The following is an 18,869-nucleotide window of genomic DNA, read 5'->3' as shown; positions in this document are numbered from 1 at the left end:
CTTTGTGGAAGGCACGCGGGTCCCAACGATTAGTCTGGAACATTCGACGACTGTGTTCGCTGACCGTGCTCGCCGCTATCGTTGTGCTATAAGTGTAGCGTGTTTTTGTGGGCACAGGTTCGCCCAATAAGTTAATTTTGTCTTTCACAGTATTGCTACTGTGTTCTTGAACGTCACCACCACGTGACAATATGAAATTATTAACTGTTCTAATCATCACTGCCGCCTCCAGGAGTAATTTTCTAGATTTTGCACTTCGTGCAACACCTGGCAAATGAGCATTAAATTTGATAAAATCGTCCGTATGTCCTTCTGTAAAAAGCTTCTCTTTCTTCATTACTCCTTAGATAACCACGCTTTGTGTAGAGTATCTGAGTAAAAATATCTCGGTGTCATTTTTGCGTATAACATGTCATAGTCTAATCACGTTGATTGCATAATTTATAACAAAACACTAAAAATGTGGTCTCCTACGTCGTACACTATCCAAAAGATAATAAGCTGTTACTAAATAAATCGCTAATCCATCCTCTTATTGACTACGCATCTGTCGTTTGAAATCCTTATAAGCAGTGTGAGATTAACGTGCTAGGAACAATTCAGAAAGAAAGCTGTAAGATTTATATGTCACCCTTATGATCGTGACTTTCCACCCTTTTCTGCACATCGTTCCTTGAATTTAACTTCGGTCTACTGACGTCGCCGCATAGCATTATTAGATTTCTTGCACATCATCTTCAATTCTTCCGTTACACTTTTAAAAAACTATGCTAACCTCGTGGCAAAGTCATCGACGAGACGACACCACAACCCAAACCTGAGGCCTACTTTGCACGCACTAATATGTTGACATTCAGCTTTTTCCTTCCTTGCATAGAAGACTGGAATTCCTTACTTGGCTCTATTCTCTCATGCCCATCCCGAAGTTTTGTATCTGCCATCCAAGATGTATGGTCTTAGCACATCACCCTCATCATTGTATCGTATTTTACGGTGTACAATTTCCATCTGTTAATCCTCGCCTGCTACAGCCCTCATTGCGCTACAGTATGTACAAACAAACAGAAAGGGAACATGAAATAAACTACGCCATCTGAGCAGTGTCAACTGATCTCGAAAATTAAAATGCCTCCCATCTAAATCTGTAGCGCTGGAAGAATTGACCGGAGGTCACTAGGCCATTTCAGGCGCCTCCACTACAGGTTACCACTAAAAGACGTATAGCTTCCTCACTTTGAGGATTCACTGACCCCGTTGTCTTGTCTTCCTCTTCAACGAAGAAACTTGGCTGGGTGCTATTTTGCCCCGATCGCAGAGATCAGGAAGTTCTGTTTACAGCGTGAATATTTCGAACGCATAGGAAACACTCTGTGTCGAATTGAATTTCTTTGGGTAGGTTATTCTACGCTCTTGGCTCGAATACCGTTTGATATTTGTCATTGCATCCAATTATTACTGCTGCCCTCTCCGGTCGTTACTTAATGAGGGTAATTCGGCCGAGCAGGTGCATGCGTGTTGTCTTTGTGCCTGTTGAAGCCCGTGAAAGAATTCGTTTTTCACGTGCATTTTTTTCTAACGGTTTCAATCCAACAGAAATCGTAGCCACATGGCTGCGGCATCGAAGGACTCCTCCATGAAAGGTCATTTGCACAAGTTGTTTACGAAGAGAATTTTCCATTACGGCTACATCAACACCAACACCTACCAATTCGACAAAGGAGGGATGGTTGAGTCACTGCACATACTAAAGGTATGTATATGAGCTTTTCGCAAAACAAAAGTGAGAAAAAAAAGTTTGCTTAAGTGTAAACTGGAAGCGCGTGATTTGTCTTCACGGTTGCAAATAGGGATGTGCGAATATTCGAAAGTTCCCAATAACTAATCAAATAGTGTCGTATTTGATTCGGTCTTCGAATCGAAAAGTCAGTATTCTCAACTGTTAATGTTTTTGTAATACTTTTCAAAAATCTCAAAACGGCAACTACGCCCAAACAAATATAACATCGGAAAAAAGTACGGCAAGTCCCCCCCCCCCTCCGCCAATGGCATAGTATAGACATAGAACAAGTGGACTTCCATATTGGAGCAGGCTGCGCGTGACTTGGGTAGCCATACTTTACCAGCTGTGCCGCGGTCATTCGCGCTGTGGTCATCGAAGCAACCACTTGTTTGGGTCTCATGCTCTATTTGTGCTTTTAATAAACAATGCTTCATAAGGCACTGTGTCATGGCAACTTGATAAGTTTTAAGAATACCGGGATGTGAACGTGCGATATTATATGTCATAATGGCTGTTCATTATTCGAAAATTATTCAATTCGCTCTTGACAAATTGCTATTCCGCACCCCTAGTAGCAAACGATAGCTATATATACATATATACCTTAATGTTTGCAGCATTTGCTGCCATTTGGTACCATGCGACTGGAGCGTGGTTGATTATGACGAATGTGGTGTCTGTGGCGGAAGGGCCAAATATGGTCAAATAGGGTCATGGCCGTGTGGTTACGTACGTGTGTTGCGCTTGAGTGATTGAAAATTATTCTCTCTTAGCGCTTAAATATAGCCTGTTTGACCGTGCGGCCAAAGGGTGGAACTATAACGAAAAGTTTTTTAAAAGAAGACTGCTTCAAGAGCAACGGCAGGCAAAATGAAAATCCTTACATTGAAATGAACAGGCAATTCCATGGATTACAAATCATAGTGCAATAATGCTCTGTCGATGCGCTTTTGCAGTTGTATATTTGCGAAATTCCCGCTGTACGATTTCTTGACCGAGGAGCAGCGATAAGGACCTTCTATCACCAGTGATGATACTGCATCTACGGTGCGTTGTGACGGAGTAATTCTAGCGCAAAATGATTAAAGCGATAAGCTGCTTAGAATTTTCGCGTCGATGGGCAGTTGCTTCTGCCATGCATTCCCATCAGAATATCAACTTGGAAGCATAGAAACATGGGAGTTTTACAGGCAATCACACACACTACGTTGATTACTAGGCAGGCTTGTATGCTCTTTTTTATGTGTTCTGACGCTTAAAGTTTACTGTTCCTGGTGACACATGTCATTGGGGCGCTATTCATAAAACGAGACCAGAGTAGTGTAAATATTCCTTTCGTTATTATCGATACCTTTCCGATCAAAGACTACTCACGACAAGTCATTCCTTGTGAAAAAGTAGTCAGAGTACAATTTAGACCTCTGCATTAGCCATAAAATATAAACAAATGAAAATAATTATTTACATAACTACTGCCCTTCTTACACTACAATGTATTTCTTGATTGGCCGGATTTTAGGCCACCATCGTTCACGACAATAGTCAGTGTGACAATGGGACAACCACCGCGACTGTGACCAATCGCGGATGGTATTTTCGCAAGTATTTTGTGAATACCTACAAGTGTTTTACGCATTACTTAAACAGGCGTGCTATGCAATGGTATTTGCACGGCTTTCTTTATCGGCGCTCATTTAAAAGGCTGGCGCGTGAAATAATCACCAAATAAGAAGCCACATTATACAGAGTGCGTCAGCTAAATTTAGCTAAGGTTTAAATATACGCCGATACACTTTACTGGGACGTGACCCAATGCGTTTTGTTGGTTGTTGCAGAAAACAAGGCACACGATTTTTGTATAAACATAAATAATCGTGCTTGTAGCAGGGTGATGCCTACCATATCTAGTTAATTTCTTAGAGTAACCTGTAGACCAACCTTGTCCAGATTTACAAGGGCAACTCTCAGTTCTCTTCCGCTAAATTCCCTGAACGTCATGATGGACCTATTTTTGTGCAGTATTTATCTCTCCACCAAAAGAGTTGGGGCTAGCCTCTCGCGACAAGAAACAATGTGCAAGGAAAGCTATTACACACATGAGTCATATTTGGCTAACCCCGTCAGCTGGGTAGCGCGAAGATACAGCATCTGCAGCAACCCCACGTTTAACATGAAAGAAAAAAAAAGCATTCTGGCAGAACCAATCTCACGATGAGCGCCGATGTTAATGCGGTTGATTATCATTCGAATAATGCAGCGACACAGCGTCGCCGTCATCGAAACGCATCGCGTAGGAAGCGTGTATCGCAGCCGAGCTCCTAGCTCTCTGGTGCTTTACCCTGCACATGGTGCGCCATCTGGTGACGCCGTCGCGAACTCCGCGCGATGCCTCCGAGATTCGCGACTCGCCAGTATGCGCAAGAACAGTTTCCTCGCTGGTCTCTCATTCGTGACGCAGCGCGCTATGTTGTCGGATTCCTGCGCTTGAAAATTTTCTATGACGTGGTTTCGATTCCTCCCAGCACCAAAGTATTTGACGTTCTTATTCTTTCTTTCGTAGAAAACTGCCTGAATAACGTTTGATAAGGACAGCATACATATACGTATCGAAAATTGAGTGAAGTTTCCCATAGAATGCTAATGGCAATAGAAAAATCCGGATAGACTTGCTCAGTTACACCTGCTGACTTATGGGCAGCACTAAAGGTAGTCCAAGAGCGCTGACTGATTTTCGTAAAAATGAATAATTCGCAGCGGCTCATGAGTTACTTGGAAGACCGGAAGACCCCTGAGCGCCCGATCTACACCGTAATGGCGTCGGCATGGAGTCAGTTCTATGATGAAATCTCGGCTTCGAACGTGGCAAAGGCGTTCAGGTAAGCGAGCTTACTTTTTTGCATATAACAAGACTTTAGGTCAGTGTACGAAGATAATGCAAGAATGAACAAAAAATGTTTTTAGCCAGTGCAGCCTTTTCATCACATATCCACACTTCTAGTTGCGCCAGGGCCTCACTCAAATGTTAATCTGCATCGTGGCCCTTTGTCAGATGCAGGTGCACGCCTTAAGACTTCAGCATTTAGTTTTTCCCATTATTTGTTTTTGTCAAGTAAACTAGGAATATTAATCAAGTGAACGTGAAAGTTCCAACTCCTTGGGACACTTCTGTGGCGTTGCTGTAAAATTTGCAGAATTTCAGATCGAGGTTACGGAATTTTTTTGCACTTAATAATGAAAAAGTTGGCACTGCAATTGCTCAACCACTATGATAATGATGAGAAATACAGCAACGTCGAATGCATTAGTAGACTGCGCTGCAAATTTATTCCCACACCTAGAGTATTTTTATATCTTAATATGCGCAGTTCACTTTCCTCGCTCCTTCATAATTTTGCGATATTGCGCTTAGCTTTGCGGCCTCTTACATGTATTCTCAATTAAGCATCTTAATTCATAGCTTTATATATGTGACGCTATTCCTGTTTTTAACATATTTATGAAGCTTGTGGTACAAAGCTGAATATACAAGAATGCATATAAAAAATAATAAACCGTGCCGATTCGGTTACTCTGAGTTTCAAGGTGTGTAAAACCCCGGAACATGCAAAGGCGGTTTTCAGGGCAGAGTAAAATACCACATTTGGGGTATTTGTATGGGGCATTGTTAGAAAATATTTTTGTAAAGAAATCACAAAAATCTTTTCGGTCTTTCTACAGAAAATTTACAGACAATGTGCCACCGAGTCTGCAAGAAAATATTTTTGTAAAGAAATCACAAAAATCTTTTCGGTCTTTCTACAGAAAATTTACAGACAATGTGCCACCGAGTCTGCAAAAGACGTACACACATTCTGCATACATATGACGCGGCCTCTATCACCTCCCTGCTACGAATTGGTGCATGTTTTTTATCTGCAAATACTGCACGAAGCATCTGTAGTCACAGGATGCAGAAAGTGTGCGGAAATTCTGCAGAACGTACACTGTAATCAGAAATAATTAGGACATATGATGAGAGTAAACTGCATGTCTTTTGGCGATTTCCCTCCTGCGAGTTGAGCTCTCTCGCATACACGGGAACAAAAAAAAATGGGACCAACACTGCACATCCGTGACTCCCCATTGTAATACTTACATGTAAGACTGGACGACAATGTCAAATGTTGCGATCGGAACAAACTAACCAAGACAAAAAACTACAATATACTCATGAGAAACGTGGATGACCACGCCACATTAGCACTTGACAAGGGCCAAATGCGGAATTACGAAAGACATCCGGTAGCACACGTGAACTAGACACCGAACAAGGAGAAACCATTGGGGTGTGGATAGTCATAATTTGTGTATCTCATAACGGTCTCGTCAAAAGCTGTGTGGCAGCAATAATTATGACCCCTGTTTGCACTGACGAAATCTGTCTCTTAAAAATGCGCTTAAAGCGTAAATCAATAGAGGACATAGGCTGTAGGCAGTTTGTTTTTTTTTCGTCTCGTTCCTGCAATCAAAGTAAGCGCGAACTTCCTATTTCCTAAAAAGGTGATCAATTCTGAGGCTCTGCCTAAGCTGCACAATTTATTACAATATGTCGTGACTGAGTTGGCCGGTATGAAGCTGATATTTCGGTAAAAATGTTTGGACACAGCATAAAAGAAGTTTGCAAGTCTGAACACTACCTCCGTCACACGGCATGTGTAATGTCATTCACAGTAAATGACATTCATACCAAATTTCATTGCAATCTTGCATTCCCTGTATACACAGGTATGCGAAATGGCATTCCCAATTGATGGCAATGTCTGTCGGCAGCTTGCGCACACGGGCACTTGGCAATCGGCATGCGCGCTTTCAGGTTGTGATTCGCCCTGCAAAAAGGTGGTCTTCCCGCGCTTTCAGCAGCGTACGCTTCTCGTCGTCAGTCCAGTGCGCTTTTTTTCTTCTCATTCTCCACTGAGGAAGCTGCAGAGTTGGCTTCCGTAGTGGGCGGATAAGCTTTTACGCGGCACCACTTTGAAAACAATGAGCAGAAATCATTCACTCTTGCTGTCAACTATCTGCTGGTGATTACATCAGATATACCAGTGCTCTTCCAACCAGACGTTGCCACTCCCTCAACCTAAAGCCTTTCTTTGCACGTACTAACATGTTCCAACACAGTTATTTCCCGAGAGTTGTCGAGTGCTGGAATGCATTACCCGGTTCTGTTCGTGAATTGACACTGCGTGAATCTGTAGAAGCACTAGTGCGATAAGATTGCTTCCCCTTGTTGTTGTTTTTTTCTATTATCTATGGTGTTCAACTGGTTTTGTTTCTGTTATGTTTACTGTACTCCACTCCTGCAATAGCCCTTGGTAGGGCTGCAGTATTTGGAAATAAATAAATAAATAAAATGAAAACAAAACAAATGAGCGTTTGCAAACATGGCCGGCTGGAGGTCATACAGCGTGCACTTGGAGACTGGGAACAAGAATTTGGCTGCACACAAACGACTTCAACTATCGTGCTGTACGTCATAAAATTATTACAGCTCATAACACCAATTATGACAACCTTTGCTGTGACTACATTTCGTTTTAGCTTATCGATTTCGTAAATTTTTGCCAAGCCCCTGTAGTTCTAGATTACATAAGTCGCACATGCATGATTTCGGGAAATTCGTTGAATGGGTGAATAGCGTTAGCTGCGAATCTCATTCAGCATGCCCGAGTAGAAGCAATAAAAAATGGCTGTGGCTTAGGTAAGGTTAAGCCCAGGATGCGAAGCATACTAGCCTTTATTTTAGTTGTTGAACCACTGTTTAGCCTGGTGAACTGCTGTTGCTTGGCTATATTTGGTTCGGCTAGACGAAGAAACAACTCATGCATTACTGCTTCGCCTTCAAGAGTGGAACGCGACAGCGTTCCCGTCGACCCGCCAAGGGGTGTAAGACAATGGGCTACAGGGCAGCGACTACGCGCCCCGCATTGTACGCGGTGAGCGTCGAGCAAAGCAGCGTTCGGCGCGGCAACGAAATGTGCGCCTGAGCAAGAGACGCACGCCTTAGAAACAGCTCGTTTCTAAGGCAACACCGCATTCACTAGAGGCGCTTTTGTACCGCTTTGAAGCATCGTACTCGTGGCTCAGTGGTAGCGTCTCCGTCCCACACTCCGGAGACCCTGGTTCGATTCCCACCCAGCCCGTCTTGCAAGAGTTGAGCCAAAGCCACTTCTCCTCTGTCGTGACGTCACGGTGTCACGTGATTTCAAGGCGACACCGCCGCGCCTGAGGAGCTGGGTTGAGCTCTCGTAATATGCTTCGCATAAAAATAGCATCGGGACGTAATCTCATTGGCCGCGAATGATATTACACGTGCCGTGTGACAGGGTTATGAAAGTGTTCATACGTCAGCTGTGGCCTCTTCGTCCTTTATTTTCAATGCATAACGTTCAACCGTAGGAGATGGGCCTCAATCCTGTCGACCAGTGCCCTGACGTCGTGCGGATTCCCAGCGACATCAGGTCTCAACTGCACATCGCGCCCCTTCCCCGCAATATGCACCCCGCAAACAACGTCGGCAGACGTCGGGCCAGGGCTACAGCTATACTCGAGCATGTCCGCAATAACCACATTGAGGCAAGCTTCGTGGATACCGCGGCATATGTCAAACAAGAGGCATACGCCATCTCCATCGTAGACTCCAATTCAAGGCTCGCTTGCTGCTCACTCACTCACTTGCTGCGCTACGGTACGCACTTCGAGGCCCGTGGTAGCCGAACAGGTTGCAATCGCGCTGGCTGTGCTCGATGGTCGCAGAGAGGCAATATATTGTGATTCCAAGGCAGCCATTAAGGCCTACCAAACCGGTATGGTCTCCCCCCAGGCCCTCCGCCTTCTCCAAAGCGTCAAAAGTATCTCTCCGCATTCTCTCATCTGGGTTCCCGCTCACTTGGGGTCGATTGAGGGTTCCCCCTCTAACCCCAACGAGGGCGCACACGAGGCCGCGCGAGGACTCACTGACCGCGCCGCCGCCTCAGCAGTCCCCCTGCCCCGCGGGGAACCCTTACTTACGTTTAATGTAATCACCACACACTAGTCAAGACGGGCATTCCCCCTCCCGCAGCTCGCCTTATGCAGGGTGCGGGCGGTTACCCTTCGACTTTTACAAGCCCGTGCGTACCCAAACCTTGCGGTTTTTCATGTCATATACCCTGAAAGATATCCCAGTGCGGGCTGCCCTGCCTGTGGACTAAGGGCAGCATTGGACCATGTGTTGTGGGAGTGTGAAGCCATCGGCTCCTCCTTAGCGAGGATAGGTGGACTGCGTTCTTGGGCAGCCCGGAACTCAACGACCAAACCCTGGCCGTCCAGAGTGCCCGCGATCGGGCCGTCAAGCTCGGCTTTGCGGTCCCTACGTGGGACTAGCCGGGTGGCGCGGGGTCTCCCATGCGTCTTCTCTGGACCGAAATAAAGTTACTTCACTCAACCGTAGTTGACAAAATTTGCAACCAAACGTGAAGATGTAGGTTTTTTTACATGCTGATAATTGTGAGCATCAAGTGAACTTGACAACGAAATTGAATGAAGGATTCAGCTAATGCTTCGCAGCTTTTCACACTGTTTCAATTCTTTTTTTTTAGGACCGTGCTTATGCCGGACCTATTCATCTCGAAAGCGCACGTATACGACAAGGACAGGAATTTTGAGGACTGCAGAATTTTGCCAGCGAATATACTGAGACGACCACAGCATCTTAAGAGCAACAACATTTACTTCTTCAACTTGGTGAGAAAGCTTCAATACCACATTCCCCTGTAGTATGGTCAGAATAAAGGCAGAATATCTGAAGTATAGAATCCGCGTAATAATAACTTAACAGTCTCTCGTAATGGCTACATGGCTTTTGTAGTAGAAACAGGAACCGGATTCATAAATGCTACGCTTACCCTCGATTCACTTTATACTTTTTGTAGTGCATGAGTTGAGCAGGGACATCGTGAAGTTATTGTGACTTCTGCTATGACTTACAGCTCATGCGGCACACGGAAGCGTAGCCCTCGATATATGTTTTCGTTGTTGAGACTGCTCTTTCTTTTCTCTTTTTTTTTGCGGGGGGTGGGGGGAGAGGCGCGCAATTAGAGGCAATACATTGCAGAGTTCTAGCGGGCGCCTGCTTTCTCAATTGAGTAACTATGCTTTATATGAGCACGTTTTTACACAATAGAACTTAGAAGCAGCTTCATACTAGGAGGATGACAAGTTCTGGCACGCTACGCAGTATTGATTCTCATGTGATCACCTGAGTGTCTCCTTCGCTATGACTGTTATACGCGTGAGCCTATATTGCCCCGTTCTTGAAGGTTTGCGATGCGGGTGTACGAAGCTCGGCGATAGAAGTTCGCACAACGCCAAGAATGAGGTGAGCCGCGCAGCTGTCACGGGGGACGATCGATGGCTTAGATAAGAACAGGCAAGCGGCGCTGCGGATGACGTCATTGGCTCACCTAACACTGCCAGGAGTGCATGGCTTCAGCGCTAGATACAATTCGCTGCTCGGAGAGACGCATAGTCTCTTCTGCATCGGCGCTTGGAAAGAAAAAGAAAAGTTCAAAATGAAATTATAGGGTTTTACGTGCCAAACCCACGATCCGATTATGAGGAACGCCGTAGTGCGGGACTCTAGAAATTTTGACCACCAGGGGTTCCTTAACGTGCACCTAAATCTAAGTACGCTGGTGTTTTCGCTTTCCCCTCTCCCATCGAAATGCGGGCCGCCGTGGCCGGGATTCGATCCCGCGACCTCGTGCTTAGCAGGTCAACACCATAGCCACAAGTGGAAAGAACAGTCGGTGCTCCATTGCTGTGAAGTAGTCTAAACGGAGCGGGTGCTTCTCATGATCTTGCAGCTGAACGATGAGCTTAGAAGGACTGACATGCAACGGCAGCGCCGTCTAGAAGTCTAGAACAACGTTAGTTTACCTACGCCGAAGTCGTCGCTTTGGTCGGAAGATGAAGAAGCACCAGCAGCGGATCCTACTAAATGAGATGTGAAACAAAACAGTCATTTAATATTCGAAGTAATTGTGCTATATTGAAGTGGGCTGAAAAATAACAGAAATACTTAGGGGAACAATAACATGAACAATAAGAGAAATATTAGATAAACAATGACAGCAGAAATGAGAGAAAGTACGCTCACGCTAAATGCGGGCTCACTTCGTGCACCGACGGTAGTTTTTTTTTATTATGCGCTTAAAAGCGTCATTGAAGAAGTGATATTTGCAGAGCCTCTGGCATTATAATGTGACAACCGAGAAAGATGTCATAATTAGCGTGAATAAGCGCATTATGCAAAGGTGACCCAGCTGCGCTCTGTAAAAGCGAAGAAAATTTTGCTGATATGAATGCCCCGTTTGTACCGATACTATGTTTCTATAATGATGCATCCCGTTGTAGGCTTATGAATATGGGATTTCTATACTTCCCTCTCAAAGGTGGTGGCGTCTCTCCCGTTTTCTGTGTTGCCCGGTGCAGCTGTGGTTATATGGAGCTGTTGGACGCATGCCAGAAATCAAAACCTTTAAAGAGGAGAGAAATAAAAAAAAGTACATTCCTGGGATCATAATGAGGCACGACTTACTGGGGTACTGCGGATTAAACTTGACCAGCTGGGGTTCTTTAATGTGCACCCAATGTGCCGAGCACGATCGTTATCCTTACCGCATTCTAACCCCGTTGGGATGCGTCCATGCAGCCACGATGGAACCCGTGAGCCCAAGTTTGGCAGCGCAACGCCAACGCCACGGACCTATACCGCACTGTGTTATATAAATGAAGTTTGGAGCACGAGAATAACTGGGACGAGTCTACTATAACTGCTTTGTCGATACCGACCACCATCGACTTTGCGTAGCAATGCGAGGGCGTGAATGATAACGCCTAATCACGTCACATCAACAACCTCTCTCTACACCGCGGCAACGCATGCGCAGATTACTGCAATCAGGCACGCCGGCGACCTGGACAAGATGCGGAACAAGGGCGTGAAGACGGCGGCGCTGTCCGTTTCCGTGGGTCTGTACGGCCGCTGGTACCCCGTGGACACCGACTCATGGAGGCGGGTGAAGAACTACGCCCCTGGTGACGCATGCAACCTGCAGGAAATGAAGAAGCAGCGCGCTGGCATCGCCGAGGTACGTGTACGCACCCGCAATTACATCGAAGTGCGACTCCTGGGTGCTTGGAAGGACGCGAATGTATTGTGTCCATTAAACGAATTCCGGTTGACTACATTACCTTATGTTTTCACTGGCCGTGGCCTATCTATCTATCTATCTATCTATCTATCTATCTATCTATCTATCTATCTATCTATCTATCTATCTATCTATCTATCTATCTATCTATCTATCTATCTATCTATCTATCTATCTATCTATCTATCTATCTATCTATCTATCTATCTATCTATCTATCTATCTATCTATCTATCTATCTATCTATCTATCTATCTATCTATCTATCTATCTATCTATCTATCTATCTATCTATCTATCTATCTATCTATCTATCTATCTATCTATCTATCTATCTATCTATCTATCTATCTATCTATCTATCTATCTATCTATCTATCTATCTATCTATCTATCTATCTATCTATCTATCTATCTATCTATCTATCTATCTATCTATCTATCTATCTATCTATCTATCTATCTATCTATCTATCTATCTATCTATCTATCTATCTATCTATCTATCTATACAACCATGTTTGAATTCATGAATAGTGTCAGATTTAAGCGCAGAACGTTGAGAGGTGACAATTTAGACCTGTCACAATTGATCAGTAATTTCCCTTAGAAATTTTAATTCTTTTGGCACGATGGCGGCCCACAATGGGACACACATAACAATACACGCTTTACGTAGCAGCCACGTTTATTTATTATTTACTTACTGCAGAATCCTGCATTCGCTCCATGGAGATAGAGCGGAGGGAATGTGAATAATATGTATGTATATGTTTTTTTTAATTCGAGCACGTTCGTAAGAAAATAAAGGAAATACAAAATTTACTCCAGTCGCGTCACTAAAGAATAACTTTCTGCTTATTTGGACATCATTTGGAAAAAGAAAAGCGTTTTGTTCACTAATTAAACCAATTGCATGATTAACTTCTCTGTTACGAATTTTAAGGCAAGTTCTTGTACTGTAACATTGAAGGGGATTCACTACAGTCTAGTTCCGTGTTTCTACTTTGGAAACGGCCATGGAAACCGAAAATATCTGGCATCTGGCAAATTCCTTCAATTTAGTCGATTACGCACGCTGCCCCGTAAAGCGCGAGTCGCAGTGACGTAGCGCAGCCGGATGTGACGCAGCGGGGCGGCGTGAAATGAAGCTGGGCCGTACGGCGCGATAAATCAGTTCGGCCAACCCCTGCTCCCGAAGCGGCGGATGCATGCAATCGCCAGCTGTGCACAGGAGCAGTCGGATTAGGAACGGGGGCCGCTTCACTTTACGCAACGTTTTTTTACGTCACAAAGGATTCGACAGAGAGTCGCGTTACGAGGCACCGCGCTCGTAATCAGATAAATTAAATTTGACGCCAGCGACTTCAATCTACATAGCCGTTTTGACACATGTAAGCACTAGACTAGACTAATGCGATGGTTTCCTTCAACTGTCGATTACAAACATGTGTCGCAAGACTTGTAACTAAGAAGCTATTTAGCGGAATTAGTTTGCTAGTAAATAATGTAAAATATAGTAGTAAATATATAGTAGTGAATATCGCAAATATAGTAAAAAGAATGTTAGGCGTAACGTTAAGAGACAGAAAGAGAGCGGTGCGGATCAGAGAGCAAACGCGTGGATATCCGATATCTTAATTGAGATTAAGAAAAAAAATGGAGCTTTACTGGTCATCTAATGCGTAGGTTACATAACCGATGGACCATTAGGGTTACAGAATGGGCGCCAAGAGAAAAGAAGTGCAGTCGAGGACGGCAGAAGACTATAGGCGGGAAGCTGAAATTATGAAATTCGCAGGCAGTAGTTGGAACCGGTTGGGGCAGGACAGGGTAATTGGAGATCGCAGAGAGAGGCCTTCGTCCTGCAGTGGACATAAAACAGTCCAATGATTCTGATGCTGCTGCTGATGATGACGCATGCCGTAGAATGTACCCGACTCATCCCAAACAATACCATAAAATACGAAGAAAACATCTGATTTCCAAGCATTCCCCCACTCCCGGGAACTATTTCCTGCAATTTTAAAGCGCAAATATACGGGCGACTGCGCCTTTCCAAAACAACTTGGACTCAGCCGACGCGACGGTACGCTACATACACAGAGGTGGTCACAACACAGGCCACCACGCTAGAAGCTTGCAGAATGCCTTCTGCTCGCACGCAAGACAAATACGTGCATGCAAAGGCTGTTTTCAGTCGTTCAGAAGACAAATATTCAAGTTCCTGGTTTTTGAGCTCTTTTGGTCGTTTTGCCGGCGCAAGCACCCCACTCCCGTGTTATCACTCTTGGCAATCGCTCATCGCGTTTTCGACAAGCGCGAGTACCGAAAGAAAGTATGTGTTGCGGGGCCATAAAAAGCGTCACAAACTTGTCTCACTGGAATTCAGTACACGCCAACTATTACACTATGCAGAAATTATCATGTATGCCGATGATACATGCATTGTATCAACAGCCAAAAATCTTACAGAATTGGCGGCAAAAGCTAACGCTGAGCTCGACAGAACTTCCAAATGGTTTTTGGCCAACAAGATTACCGTCAATACTTGAAGAAGAAAATATGTTATGTTCCGTTCTCCACACACAAAAAAAGAAAGATCTGTACTGCCAAAGTAGAACTATTTATTAATAGCTGCCTTCTGGGACAAAATAATTCATATATATACCTTGGTGTAGTTTTTGATAAGTATACGCACTGGCAAGAACACATCAGTGATGTTGGCTCCAAAATAGCACCCGGATGCTACTTTTCCACTAATGTGTTCGTGCCAGTGCATATACTTATCAGAAACTACACCAAGGTATCTATATGAATTATTTTGTCCCAGAAGGCAGCTATTAATAAATAGTTCTACTTCGGCAGTACAGATCTTTCTTTTTGCAGAAACATGGAACTATTTTGAAATCAATATATTGCGGATTGTTTATTTTGCCTTAATTCTATACCGTATTAAAACTTGGGGAAGCATTTTTAAAACGTATATTTATCCCATAAGAATATAACAAAAACGTGCAGTTAGAATAATGACACAGTCTACTTACACCGCTTCAAGCAAGCCTTTCTTTTGAGAGCTCAGAATTTTACCGTTTTATCAGCTACGCGACTTACGAATTGCACAGATTGCATATAACGTCGTAATGTTTAGCCATCCCTGTCCGGCTGCTCCGTTTCAGGCATCAGCCCGCCCCACTATATATGTCACATTAGGTAACTTTAATCTTCCTCCCAGTAGCAACATTTATGGTCAAAGGGTACTAGAATTTGCTGGCGTAAAAATATGGAGCAGTATACCACCAAAAATAAAACATTCTCAAAACTTTTCCTAGGAACTTGAAGAATATTATCTGCAATTGCTTTCGCTTACCTGATCTTCTTTTTCATCATTCAGACATTACAGATTAAAAACTTACATATTCTGTTTCCCTTCACTGCAACGTCCAAGATGTCAATTGGTATATAACGCAAAGTTTTATTCTGCTTTCTTGTACCATCTTGAATCCAGATGTCTTTTTTTCACTTCTTAGTTTGTTTCCTTGTACACTGCATGACACAGCATTCCATATTTTTTCACACGTGCAAAAAGCTTTACTGTGACACTGAAGTCTATGCATGCCCTGTGTATATAAAAAAAAAATCTGCCATGCGTGATATTTTTTATTTTTATTTTTTTCCCTATTGCACTTCAGTTTAGTTCCAGTTTGCTGCAGGGAAAAGCACACCACTTACTTTCCTGTTTAACTCATTGTCATGTTTTGACTGTTTTTTGTTGTTGCCGGTGTGTGTATATATATATATATATACATATATATATATATATATATATATATATATATATATATATATAGATAGATAATGTCGAACCTATCACTAGCCTTTGCTTATTGGTCCTGAAAGTTCTTTGTAATGCAGGAGTGGGGGCTAAGATGAGTAATAAGTAATCAATCAATAAATGAAACTGTCATCCCAACCGAGCTCCTTTTCGCTAATTGTGTCACAACACCAGGTGCGGCCACTGCGCTTCAAAAGTACCACAAAAAGCATCGAAATTAGGTACAATAACGTTGGGGGTCAGAGAAAGCGCCAAAACTTGTCCCAGTAAGATTCGTGGTTCAGAACAACATTCATTTGGGCTAGATGATGCACACTTGAACGAGGAAGGTATAGCGCCAAGTAAGACGATAACGAGAGGGAGAACGACACAGGACAAGCGCCTGTCCTGTGTCGTTCTCCCTCTCGTGGTCGTCTTGGTTGGCGCTGTTCCTTCCTAGTTCCAGTAACATTCAGTACACGCGAAACTAACTAGCTGCGTCACACACCCGAGCTCCTTTTCGCTAACTGCGTCAGGAAGCCGGGTGCGGCGAGCGTGGCGTGCCCAGACACCACCGGAATATGTTACAGTAATGTTGGGGCTCACAGAAAGTATCGCAAACATCTCCCAGAAAGAGTCATTACCTCAAGTTAACTATGCCAAGATGACCGAGCTGTTTTTCGCGAACTATACGTCACGAGCTTCTGTTCCGTGCCGCAAAAGCCTAAATTGCTTAAAATGCGTGGCAGACTGTCAAACAAAATTTCTCGCCTTTCCGTAGTCCAATTTTGCAGTCGTGCCGTGTCAAAGTGCGGAAGGAACGCAAGAACATGCCGGGATCCCAACAAACAGGCTACATCCAAAAGAGACGAACACGCGAAATTCACATGCGCAGCCGGCCTCGCTCGCTTCGTCAGCGTGTCTGGCATGCCGTTAGTTTCTGGCTAGGTAACGCAAGGAAAATAAGTCACAAAGTAAAGGTTCGTTCATACGCAAGAACTTTTCATTTTTAGCGTGAAAGAATCAAAAATAAAACGCTGTCTATAAGGTCATTTCGCATCATTTTTTCTCGATGCGCGCGTCAACTAACGGATGGCGTGGACGCAGAGCTTGACGTGTTTCCTGTTGCCAGTTTTCGCCGTGTCCCCTGTTGAATTTGTTTCTCTGTGGTAGTACTCTGGCAGCAACTTCGTATTGCGCAGCCGTGCGCGACCGTACGGACCATATATTGAAAGCGATCAGCGTTGGGGTGCGCCGACGGCTCATACCTTTGCGCGTGGTGTGTTCTCGCCGCTCAGTTTACGATAAAGCGATAGACAGCACGAAGGGCACGTCGCTCAGTACTGCTGCCGCGCTTCCTCACACCGGCGTCTCGACAGCGAGTGTCCGCTGCTTTTATTTCTAGCCGAATTCAATATATAGATTTCGATCTGTACTTGTATTTGGCCTATTTACGTGTAAATATTGTAGCTTCAGGTTTTATTTCGCGAGATTTCAAGACATAGCGACGTCGTTTGGAGATGTATATATAGTACGGTGTTAGCACATATGTCGGTTTGTTATTGTCAGTGCGCTCATAGTAAAGTTGTGGAGGAGCTTCCTACGAGGGCTCACTTGTGCTTCGGTTGCTTAGCAAAGACAGCTGCAAATTTACCTGTATCGGTGCAACACAAATTTTACTCGTCGACGATGAATCTCGCAGCACACATTTCGTACGCCTTTCAGAGACTCGATCATGTTCTGGCGATTAGAATCCGAATGCACGCAAACGCATTTGAGTACATGGGCTTACGTATGTCCAATAGAGAACCTTTTTTTTATGCTTCGGTGGCTTGACGAAGCATAACGATGTGAGCATCATTTGCCTTGTTCAATGTTCAAATGATACCCTCGTGCTATGAAGTATTGCGGAAGGTACGCTGACCTATTTATCATTCGTCAGGCACAGTATATACGATGCCTTTTTTCGCCTGGTTTTTCTTTTATCACTAAAATATTTACTATGTGTCGGTTCGTGAAATCGCTTTAGCGCGAAGCTGCTATATGCCTCGCCAGAGTGAGCATCTGAGGACAGATATATAGCCGCGGCTTAGACAAAACAAGGCACACTGCGTTCTCAAGAAATGAATCGTAGCCGAAGTGCCGTGCCATTTCTTTGTTTCTTTAATGCCAGTGCGAAGCACGTAACAGCGCGTACATATACTGAACAACTCGCTTAGGCAGGTGTAGCAATGCTGTTCCCATGACGAGCACGTTCACATGTGTTCAAAGCCGTTCACCGAATCGAATCAAGCCATGGGTTTAATGTGCCGAGGAAACACATGCGCCATGATGAGAGCACTAGGGGGCTTCGAGTTGATTTCGATCACGTTGGATTGTTGATCATGCGTTCACAACAAGCAAATGGGGATTTTCCCATTACAGCCGCATCAGAATGCGATTGTCGCGGTCTTAAATTTTTGCTGGTCGTAGAGTGGATCTAGCCACGGAGTAAAAGCTGTGCAAAATTTTCCCAAGCGAGTGGTAGTGCGAGGACGCGGGAAATGGTGCTGTGAGTTTTCGCATCGTGGCTGCAGCGACGTGATTGCCAGAATAATCGTTAGTGCCAAGCGAAAATTAAGAAAAATATTTAGGGATCCGCTATAGGGCGATGAAATGGTAGAGGGAAGCGAGGTACTGCACACTGTTGCCTTTGGAATGCCTCAGACCGATGTTGCCATTGCACCGTCCCTAACTGCTTTGAAGCTCAAGTATCTATCCCGCCTTAATAAGGCTTCAGACTATCCAGAAGCGTTAATCGTTCCAACCGCGGAGGTGTATCCTTCGTGATAGAAAATCTGGGCACAGGAAAAGGCTGTCATTCCTGCGAAGCACACACTTTTCCACTGGTTGAAAAAGATTGCACAACGGGCTGGCGTTCGGTGTGGTGTTTTCTGCCCCTTTCAAATCAATTACCGTTGCAAAACTAACCGGTCCCTTGGAGAAAGTCGGATAGTTGCAGTGTTAATCGCAGGAAGAGCTTTGTTGCGTGTGCGCTAGGTGT

At 44.3% G+C, this 18,869-nt stretch overlaps 1 protein-coding gene across 1 annotated transcript in view; it reads left to right on the top strand.

The window, feature by feature from the left end:
* LOC139061341 (uncharacterized) overlaps window positions 1-18,869 on the top strand; it is an 83,883-nt gene that overhangs the window by 46,800 nt on the left and 18,214 nt on the right. Inside the window, exons 5-8 of the mRNA XM_070541254.1 lie at window positions 1,594-1,750; window positions 4,535-4,656; window positions 9,397-9,541; window positions 11,749-11,949. Coding sequence (XP_070397355.1) covers window positions 1,594-1,750; window positions 4,535-4,656; window positions 9,397-9,541; window positions 11,749-11,949 — 625 coding nt within the window. The remainder of the gene's footprint in view (window positions 1-1,593; window positions 1,751-4,534; window positions 4,657-9,396; window positions 9,542-11,748; window positions 11,950-18,869) is intronic.

Source organism: Dermacentor albipictus, chromosome 6 (assembly GCF_038994185.2).
Source record: "Dermacentor albipictus isolate Rhodes 1998 colony chromosome 6, USDA_Dalb.pri_finalv2, whole genome shotgun sequence".
NCBI classification, from domain to species: Eukaryota; Metazoa; Arthropoda; class Arachnida; order Ixodida; family Ixodidae; genus Dermacentor; species Dermacentor albipictus.
The sequence above is the reverse complement of the archived record's forward strand: the minus strand, read 5'-3'. Positions and strand labels throughout refer to the sequence as shown.